We start from the raw sequence: 10,493 nt of genomic DNA on the forward strand, positions 1-10,493 counted from the left end.
TCTGTTTCTATGGATTTACCATTTCTGGACATTTCATAGAAATAAAATTATACATGTGGGGTCTTTTGCCTCTGGCTTTCTTCCTTCCTTCCTTCCTTCCTTCCTTCCTTCCTTCCTTTCTTTCTTTCTTTCTTTCTTTCTTTCTTTCTTTCTTTCTTTCCTTTCTTTTCTCTTTCTTTCTTTCTTTCTTTCTTTCTTTCTTTCTTTCTTTCTTTTCTTTTCTTTTCTTTTCTTTTCTTTTCTTTTCTTTCTTTCTTTCTTTCATTGATCTCCAAGAAGTAGGGAGAGGGAAAGAGGGAGAAACATCAATGAAGAGAATCACTGATGGGCTGCCTCCTGCACGCCCCCTCCCCACCCCATTGGGGATGGAGCTGGCAACCCAGGCAGGTGCCCTGACTGGGAATCAAACCGTGACCTTCTGGTTCATAGGTCAGTGCACAACCACAGAGCCGCTCCAGCTGGGCAGCCTCTGGCTTCTTTTGCCTAGCATAATGTTTTCAAAATTCATCTGTGGTAGCAGTGAGACATGATCAGAACAAGGGGCTAGGTCCTGTAAGTCACCGGGGCGGGAAGCCCTGGGTGCCAAGCAGCAGACAAAGCTGGAAAAACAAGGACCTTGCCCTCAAGGTAACCTTTCCTCCCCTGGCACATTTCTAATCATGCAATTTAGACCCACTGACCTTCCATATCACTGGTCACACTGTTTGGACCCTGCCCTGACCTTGCCTCCCCTGGCATGTTGCTAGTCATGGGGTTGGGAGTTGGGGGTGAACAAGGGGACTGGAGAATAGCCTTTAAGCATTAACCCTGAGGGGTAACATCTAGGCTTCAGTTGTACTTCAGTTACAGAAAAGCAACAAGCCCAACCGGTTTGGCTCAGTGGATAGTGTCGGCCTGTGGACTCAAGGGTCCCAGGTTCAATTCCAATCAAGGGCATGTACCTTGGTTGCGGGCACAACCCCAGTTAGGGGGTGTACAGGAGGCAGCTGATCGACTCAATGTTTCTAACTCCTCTCTCTCTCTCTCCCTTCCTCTCTGTAAAAAATTAATAAAATATATTTTTTTTATAAGAAAAGCAACAAAACCTGGCAGCTGACCTCAGGACTAGCTGCATTTACTGATGATCCCATGCCCAGACACCAGCCATTCAGTGGAGACCATGACCCTGAAAAGATACACCTGGAGCCCTAACCGGTTTGGCTCAGTGGATAGAGCATCAGCCTGCAGACTGAAAGGTCCCAGGTTCCATTCTGATCAAGGGCATATACCTGGGTTGCGGGCACATCCCCAGTAGGGGATGTGCAGTAGGCAGCTGATTGATGTTTCTCTCATCCATGTTTCTAACTCTCCCTCTCCCTTTCTCTCTGTAAATAAAATCAATAAAATGTATTTAAAAAAAAAAAGATACAACTGTCAAGTTGATGAATATTTTATAGGGATCCTCCCCAAGGATTGCCCCTAAAATTCCCACCCTTAAAGCCCTTAGGGTGGGGAAAAAAGCCCTTAGGATGGAGGACCCTGCTTGCTCTCCCTCCCCTGAGCACACCCTCTACCTTCCCCCTCCTATGCCTCTTCCCTCCCCCACAAGGCATGTTACCTCCTGAGCCCATTTCTTCTGCCACTCACTTCTTCCACCTCTGAGATTTTCTAAAGAAATGTTCTCTTATAGTTTGAGTTTTGGCTCGGAATTCTTTTCTAGCCAGAACTCAAGTACCAAGGTGCAGTCTGACCCCACCCACCTAACACCTGGGGCCATTCTTGCCACCACCAACACATCCAGGTTGTTGCATGTAGCAGTACTTGATTCCTTTTTGTGGATGAATAATTATACGGATACATCACAATTTATTTATCCATTCATTACATTTGGGTTGTTTCCACCTTGTGTGGTAAATGGGAACATGGGCCGCTCCCACCCTATTGGAAATAGAGTGACGACCACCTGTAAGTGGACTGAGAGGCCTTGGGAACCTGGCTAGAAGGAATGCCAAAGAGAAACTGCTTCTAGATTGTAAACAGTTAGTGGTGTTTTGGTTGTTGTTGTTTTTTTGGTTAATCCTCACCCGAGGATATTTTTCCCATTGATTTTTAGAGCGTGGAAGGGAGGGAGGGAAAGGGAGACAGAGAAACAGAGAAACATTGATGTGAAACACAGCAATTGATTACCTCTCGCACTTTCCCCTACTGGGGCCGGAGAATGGGCCTGCAACCCACGTACATGCCCTTGACTGAGAATCGAACCTGTGACCCTTGGTGCGTGTTTTTGTTTGTTTGTTTTAATATTTTATATGTTTTTCCAATATATTGTTGATTTCAGAGAGGAAGAGACAGGTAGAAACATCAATGATGAGAGAATCATCGATTGGCTGCCTCTTGCACACCCCTCAATAGGCATGTGCCCTAACTAACTCTGATCTCCCGGTTCATGCTCAACCACTGAACCACACAGGCTGGTAAACAGCTAGTGTTTTATCTCACACAGGCCTGTCCCTCCCGCAGTGCATGCCCTGTTTTTCTGTGTATTTTATAGAACCTTGTGTTGGGAAAGTCTGGTGGCAGTGAAACAATAGCACATCAGGCTGCCCCGGTGCAGCCCCTCACAGGGGCAGCTGGTGCGGCAGTAAACTTAACTGATTGGCCACCACCAGTGTTCACATAAGTCCTGATAAACCCATGTCCTTCACAGCCAGCCCTCTGGTTTCTTTCTTTCTTTGGAATCCACGAACAATATGCTGAGGTTTTCTGGGACCTCAGTACTTTGCATAACACACCTTTTCTACTATTGTGAATAGTGCTGCCATGAACATGCTCAATGCAAGGTTTTTTAAATTTTTTTTCTTGATTTCAGAGAGGAAAGGAGAGGGAGGGAGAGATAGAAACATCAATGATGAGAGAGAATCATTGATTGGTTGCCTCCTGCAAACTCCCCACTGAGGATCAAGCCCGCAACCCAGGCATGTGTCCGGGAATCGAACCGGTGACCTCTTGGTTCATGGGTTGATAATTAACCACTGAGCCACACTAACCAGACACACACTGTGTTTTATGTGTTGACTTTGCATGCGCAGAACTCCATCATCTTTATGATGGCTGCTCAATCTCCTTTTTTTTTTTTAAATATATTTTATTGATTTTGTACAGAGAGGAAGGGAGAGAGAGAGAGTTAGAAACATCGACGAGAGAGAGTCATCGATCAGCTGCCTCTTGCACACCCCCTACTGGGGATATGCCCGCAACCAAGGTACATGCCCTTGACCGGAATCGAACCCAGGACCCTTCAGTCCCCAAGCCGACACTCTATCCATTGAGCCAAACTGGTTTCGGCTCAATCTCCATTTTCTGACTGAACTTTTATTTAACCAATCCCATGTTGAAGAATATTTTGGTGGAATATAATTTTTTGCCACCTGAGTCTTTTATCAATGACCCCATTTTTTTGCTTAGCTCCTCAAAGGTGAAAATTCAGACTCATTGGCTACTTGTATTTTCTAGTACAATTTAAATCCATGCAACACTATTAAGATTAAACAGTGTTGTCCTTATGCCACCTATATCCATGCCCAGTTCCTCTTGCAGTGTGGCATTCCTGACACCATTCATTTGTAGGTAAAAACTGAGCACCTACTGTGTGTTGAGAACACATCGTGGTTGTGATTTGCTCCTCTCCCATCCAGTGGCAGGGCACCTCACCCAAGGTCAGTCCTCTCCAGTAAATGGCACCAGCCCTTCTAATCTTCTCCTGGACCTGTCCACACCATCCACTACGTCTCAATACCAACTGTTACACCTCTCCCACTCTGCCACCTCAGTCCCCACAAACTACAGGGGATGTTAGACCAAACAGGTGCAGCAGAGCTCAGCTTTGGGGTAAGGTGAGTTTAATCCTGACTCTGCATTATCAGGGTGGTGATTCCCTGTAGCTGGCTTTCCTCGTCTATAAATCAGGATACTAATAGCTTCTGCCTCTCAGGGCTCTCCTGTGGTTCCAACAAGGTAATGCAGATAAGGAGCAGTGTTCAGTGCATAGATGCTTTCCGAGTGCCCAGTAAACCAAGGCAACTTGGCAAGTATTGTATGAGCCAGCCTAGGGCTGCACAGCAGCAGTATTTTCCATTCTGGTCAGTTTACCACATACACAGGGTGTTTCTGGGAGCTTAAACAGATGTTTGTGATTTTCTGTCAAATCCAGTTCCTCCCCAAGGTCAACTCCACCCCCAAAACTAAGCAGGAAGACACAGGGAGGAAGGTACTCCCTTGTTGGGTCCTGGTGTACCAGTAAGGAACACCCACACTGCCTTTGTGGGCCATGGCCCTGTCTTTCAGGGGCTCCCAGGCCAGCAGAGACCAACTGAAACCGGTCTTATGAAAGCAGGCAGGGCTCAGCTGATGTGGCTCAGTGGTTGAAAGTCAACACATGTCCCGAGAGAGCTCATCAGTTCGGTTCTTGGTCAGGGAACATATCCGGGTTGAGATCGCAATCCCCTGTAGGACTTTCAGTAGGCAGCTGATTGATGTTTGTCTTTCATGTCGATGTTTCTCTCTCTTTTCCTCTCCCTTCCTCTCTGAAATCATTAAAATACATTTTTTTAAAAAGAAGCAGCAGCAGCAGCAGCAGCAGAGGTCTTAGGACATCAACTCTTTCTTCTTCTTCTTCTTCTTCTTCTTCTTCTTCTTCTTCTTTTTAATATATTTTTATTGATTTTTCACAGAGAGGAAGGGAGAGAGAGATAGAGAGCTAGAAACTTCGATGAGAGAGAAACACCGACCAGCTGCCTCCTGCACACCCCCCACCATGGATGTGCCCGCAACCAACGCACATGCCCCTGACCAGAATCGAACTTGGGACCTTCAGTCCGCAGACGCTCCACCACTGAGCCAAACCGGCTTCGGCTTCTTCTTCTTCTTCAAGGCCAAATAGAAACTGCTTCTAGATGTGAGCCTGGATTTTAAATAGCTAGTGTTTTGATCTCACGTAGCACATCCTCCTTCCTGTGTGTGTCTTGTTTTTCTCTGTGTTTTTTTTTTTTGTACTCCATAAAACCTTGTGTTGGGAAAGTCTGGGTGGCAGCAAAACAATAGCACCAGTTGGCCAACCCCCAGTGTGGCCTGTCTGCAGGCCAGATGGGACTTAGTGGGACAACGTCACAGGTGGCAGCCAGTGTGGTGGCAAACTTCACTGATTGGTCGCCACTGGTACACACGTTAAGTCCTAATAAACCCATGTCTTTCACAGTCAGTCCTCCCAGTTATTTCTTTGGAATTCACGAACAATATGCTAAAGTTTTCTGGGACCTCAGCACTTTGCATAAGTAGCCCCAAAGTGGAAACAACCCAAATGTCCATGAACTGGAGAAGAGATCAGAAGGAGAATAGTATTACAATATTCCACAAGGCAACTATGGACAAACAGGGGCCCTGTGTTAACCTGACTAGCTCAGGGAAGGCCTGCATGGTGGCCTTGCAAACTCAGAGACCTAAAGTAACCAAAAGGTTACTTTGTGATAAATACACATTAAATTGTATTTATCGTAGTCTGAAATTAAAACATTTTAGCTAAAAACAGCGTATGGTGGGTAGTCATGTCCTAGGCCAGTATCTTCCCTGACAAAGGTCAGTCTTTACCCTAACTGAGCCTGTCATTGTCTTTTTGCATCTGTGATAACTTATCGTTGGAATGTCAAAGTAATTTTCCTTTTTCCGGACCCCTTAAAGCACGGGCACCTGCAGTAATTGGGGACCAAGACCATAAATCCCCTGTTATTGAGTTTATTGTTGACTGTTAACTATCCTATACCCACCTATATGTAAAAGAAGTATGTGTCTATCATTTTACTTTTTATCCAATCCCAGAGGTTTCTCCTCCTCCCCTGGCTTTCTCCTGCCTCCCTAATCTATCACCAGTGGATTTCATATACATCTCCTCTTTTGATTGTAATGTGTAAAATAAAGTGCAAAACTGCCATTCTCCAGAGCATTACCTCAGTCCGTTGAGATTTTGCTTCCCAGCAATTGTTGACAGTTTGGCTCAAATAAACTCACAAAAATTCTTCATAGGTTTGAAAGTTTTTATTTTTACGTTGACACAACTAAAACGAAACAAAAACACTAAGAAGGAAGCATTTCACAGACATGTTGATCCAAAGAATCAAGAGCCAGAAAATACACACAGTAAGATTTTTTTATTATTATTATTGATTTTGTACAGAGAGGAAGGGAGAGATAGAGAGTTAGAAACATCGATGAGAGTCATCGATCAGCTGCCTCTTGCACACCCCCCACTTGGGATATACCCAAAACCAAGGTAGTACATGCCCTTGACCGGAATTGAACCCGGGACCCCCCAGTCCCCAAGCCGACGCTCTATCCATTGAGCCAAACCGGTCTCGGCACACACAGTAATATATTTTTTTAAGATGGTCTGGAACAGGCCAAGGAAGCCATGACTTCTCGGTGATAGTAGTCAGGAAAGAGGTTGGTGAGGGGTGTCCGCTATTGGCTGGATGGTGAGGTGAGGGAAGTTTGGAAGTGATGGGAATATTCTGAATCTCAATCTGGGTTGTGTTTAGGTGTATAGGAATGTAAAAATGCCATCAAGCTGCATACTTAAGATTTATGCACTTTATTATACATCACACCCCAACAAAAGATAACAAGAACCTAATAATGATGATGATGACCAAATAAGGACCCTAATCCCACTGCCTCGAAATTACTCGTTCACAAAACCACGAAGACCGCGGGGAAAAGCATTTTGGGAAATGACAACGCAAGGCTTGTGAGGAAGGAGTTCCGAGGTGGCTCTCAGGACTGGCCGTAACCTGTCCGCGCGCTGACACTGTGTGCGGAGACTGCCCAGCGGGAAGGACGATGCCGGGCTCAACCCAAGCAAAGGTGAAGGAAGACGTGACTGCCTCCGACAGGGGGGCAGCACCCCACCCAGCCAGTCAGCAGCCTGCCCGATTGAGGGTCACTCGATTAAGGGTCTCCGTCACCTAAGCTGACCACGCGCCTCCAATGAGCGAGCTGCCCGTTGAGCTGCCCAATAAGCAGCGGCCTTACGTCCCAAGCCGGCTCCCCGGCTCCGCAGCGTTTCCGCAGTCAAGGCTCCACTCCGAATGCCGGTTGGCTCCCTGCCAGCCAATCACCGAGGCGGCCCTGGACTTACAGCCAATAGCTGTCCCCTTCCCTGCGCCGGCCCGTGACGGTTGGCGCCGAGCTCCGGCAACCTGAGGTAGGCAGGGGCGGATTGGCGCAGGCGGCGTCCAATGGGTGGCGCGCGTGCGGCGGGGGGGCCAATGAGCACGGCGGGGGCGGGGCGGACACTGTGGCGGGCGGCTGTGAGGAGAGGCCGGTGGCTGCCGGTGGCGGTGACGGCGGCAGGCGGCCATGGCAGAGGCGGAGGCAGGCGGCGACGACGCCCGCTGCGTGCGGCTGAACGCCGAGCGGGCCCAGGCGCTGCTGGCCGACGTGGACACGCTGCTGTTCGACTGCGACGGCGTGCTGTGGCGCGGCGAGACGGCCGTGCCCGGCGCGCCGGAGACCCTAACGGCGCTGCGGGCCCGCGGCAAACGCCTCGGCTTCATCACCAACAACAGCAGCAAGACCCGTGAGGCCTACGCCGAGAAGCTGCGGCGCCTGGGCTTCGGCGGCCCCGCGGGACCCGGCGGCAGCCCCGAGGTCTTCGGCACGGCCTACTGCACCGCGCTCTACCTGCGCCAGCACCTGACCGGCTCCCCGGCTCCCAAGGCCTACGTGCTGGGCAGCGCGGCTCTGGCGGCCGAGCTGGAGGCCGTGGGCGTCGCCTGCGTGGGCGTGGGGCCCGATCCCCTGCATGGCGACGGCCCTGGCGCCTGGCTGGACGCGCCCCTCGAGCCCGATGTGCGCGCCGTGGTGGTGGGCTTCGACCCGCACTTCAGCTACATGAAGCTCACCAAGGCCGTGCGTTACTTGCAGCAGCCCGGCTGCCTGCTCGTGGGCACCAACATGGACAACCGGCTCCCCCTCGAGAACGGCCGCTTCATCGCGGGTCCGTGCGCCCCGGGGTAGGGGGTTGGAGGGCGGCAGCGGCGGGCCCTTCCAACCCTCTGACCTCGGGCGCTCTCCCCCACCCCCTCTCCGCCCCTCAGGTACCGGTTGTCTGGTCCGAGCCGTGGAGATGGCCGCTGAGCGCCAGGCCGACATCATAGGGAAGCCCAGCCGCTTCATCTTCGACTGCGTGTCCCAGGAGTACGGCATCAACCCAGAGCGCACCGTCATGGTGGGAGATCGCCTGGACACAGATATCCTCCTGGGCGTCACCTGTGGCCTAAAGACCATCCTCACCCTCACTGGAGTCTCCTCTCTGAGAGACGTGAAGAGTAATCAGGAAAGTGACTGCATGTCTAAAAAGAAAATGGTCCCTGACTTCTATGTTGACAGCATAGCCGACCTTTTGCCTGCCCTTCAAGGTTAAAGATTTAGCATCTTTAATCTTCAGAATAAAAAAAAAAAATTGAAAATCACTTAACCAAATTAATAGGTGGGGCTTAAGCACTTGCTCAGCTAGGAGGCTTTAATGGTGATGCTTGGAGCTAAGCAAAGGCACTGGTAACCTTGGAAGTAAAGGTTTGGGGGGTGATTTTGTTAGAGGTGTTTATAAGTTAAGATGCATTTTTTTTTTTTAAGAGAGTAAAGGAGAGAGAAACATCAATTTGCTTTTATTTATGTATTCATTGGTTGCTTCAAGGTTGTGGGTTCTGACTGGGGATTGAACCCACAACCTTGGCATATCAGGACAACCCTCTAACCAACTGAGCCACCTGGCCAGGGCCTAAAATGCACTTTTAAATTTGGAGGCCATTGTGGGGGGGATTCTGGGCCTTGGTTGCCATTGGCAAGAGCAGGCTTCACATCTGTCCAGAATTCAGATAACCTAAGGGCCTGCTGATGGGACTGAGGTAGGTCTAGGGGGCTCATATTTCATTGAAAATTTTATTCAGGGATCAAGTCCCCTTGTTGGGCAAAGGGGAGAAGGGATTATTTTGACTAGCAGGAGAAATGTACAAACCAACCCATGACCCCATGGACGGGGTCATCAGCAGAGGAGCTTGCTGCTGTGTTCCATCTCCTTGCCTGCAGGGTGGGATGGAGGATTGGGTGGTACCCTGGTAGTGTCTCCCTGTCTTTGGGGTGTGGAGAGCAGTCCTTTCCACCACCACTCCATATTTCCTTACAAACCACCCTGCCATAGTGAGAGTTGTGTTTCAGATGCTCAGGGCTGCTGCTCCTCATACATGGTTGTGCAGCTCTGTCAACTCACCCCAGCTAAACCACAGCTTTCTCAAATGTGCATTTAAACCCAAGTGACATGGAGGGAGCATATTGTTGGCTGAGTAGCCAGGAGGACATGGGTGCCTTTGCTGAACTTTGGCCTGCTGTGTAGGGAGCTCAGAGCAGCATTGTTATAAAAATTATTTTTTTAAAGTTTTGAACAGCTTTGTCAAGGGGTGGGATTGAATCTTAAGCATGTTAATAGCTGTGCTCTGTCTTGTAGGGCAAATCACACTGAAGAAATCTCCAGGCCCCGCAATGAGCAGCAGGGCTAAAGTCATATGCAGGCCAAGGAATGCCTGTTATCCAGGGTGCCCTTTGGGTGGGAGAGGAAAGAAGTGTCCCCAAGGACAGGAAAAATGGTTCCTACAAAGCATCCAGCCTCTCCCTGGCCTCCATACCTTCGGCTGAGTGGGGGTTAGATGCCAATGGTCCATGAGGCCAACTGTCTTGGCTCTGAGTCCTTTGTCAGTGGCCAGCTGGAGGACTGGCAGGGTTCACCGGCGAGCCACAGGTTCTTGGTAGGGAGCCCTGCCTTTGCCTATTCCATAAGTTGCTGACCTTTGGGAACAGGCCTGATAAGCAGACTTTCCAGCTGCACTTGTAGGGTAGAGCCTTGGAAGCTGTTCCTTTGGGCCGACTCCTTCCTGGCGCCTTGCTCTGCACCCAGTGGGGTCTGCCTACAACCTGTGGCTTCTCTCCTAGTCCCAGAGTCCCAGCACCCTCACTTCTTTCTCTGAGTTCTCAGTAGCAGAGGGTATCCTGAGCCTTAGCTCCTCCCAGGCCTGGAGTGTTTGGGGTTTGGACTCTGTCAACAACAGCAGGGCAGCCGGTGCCTGTGAGGTTGGTGGTGCTGACGTTGGCTCTGCGAGGTCGGCTCAAGGTGGGTCTGGATATTGAGCAGGCCTGTCAGGGCGTTGTCACCCACACCAGGAGCACGCAGCAGGTGCGGCAGCCAGCGACACCTTCCTCTTCTGCGCCCCACCTCTGCCCTTCTCGCACTGTGTGAACTCATATGCACATTAAACTCTCAAACCCATGCTGACTAGCGTTCCTTGCTCTCGCCTTGACAGCAGCCTTCACACCCAGGCTGCAGCTGTCTAGCCTTCATGTGGGTATGGGGCGGGAGGACTTAGTTGAAGGCTTTTCTGTTCCAGAGCTGGAAACAACCGCATCTCAGGTTC

General features: G+C 49.9%; 1 protein-coding gene across 1 annotated transcript; it reads left to right on the top strand.

Annotated features, from left to right (window-relative positions):
- Nucleotides 1-7,307: 7,307 nt before the first annotated feature.
- Nucleotides 7,308-8,498, top strand: LOC118703574 (phosphoglycolate phosphatase). The gene is made up of 2 exons (XM_036410639.2): nt 7,308-8,026; nt 8,127-8,498. Exons 1-2 carry the CDS (start codon nt 7,387-7,389, stop codon nt 8,450-8,452), a joined length of 966 nt encoding a protein of 321 aa, XP_036266532.1. The 5' UTR covers nt 7,308-7,386; the 3' UTR covers nt 8,453-8,498.
- The last annotated feature ends 1,995 nt before the right edge of the window (nt 8,499-10,493 follow it).

The sequence above is a fragment of the Pipistrellus kuhlii genome, unplaced genomic scaffold, assembly GCF_014108245.1.
Source record: "Pipistrellus kuhlii isolate mPipKuh1 unplaced genomic scaffold, mPipKuh1.p scaffold_m20_p_4, whole genome shotgun sequence".
NCBI lineage: Eukaryota > Metazoa > Chordata > Mammalia > Chiroptera > Vespertilionidae > Pipistrellus > Pipistrellus kuhlii.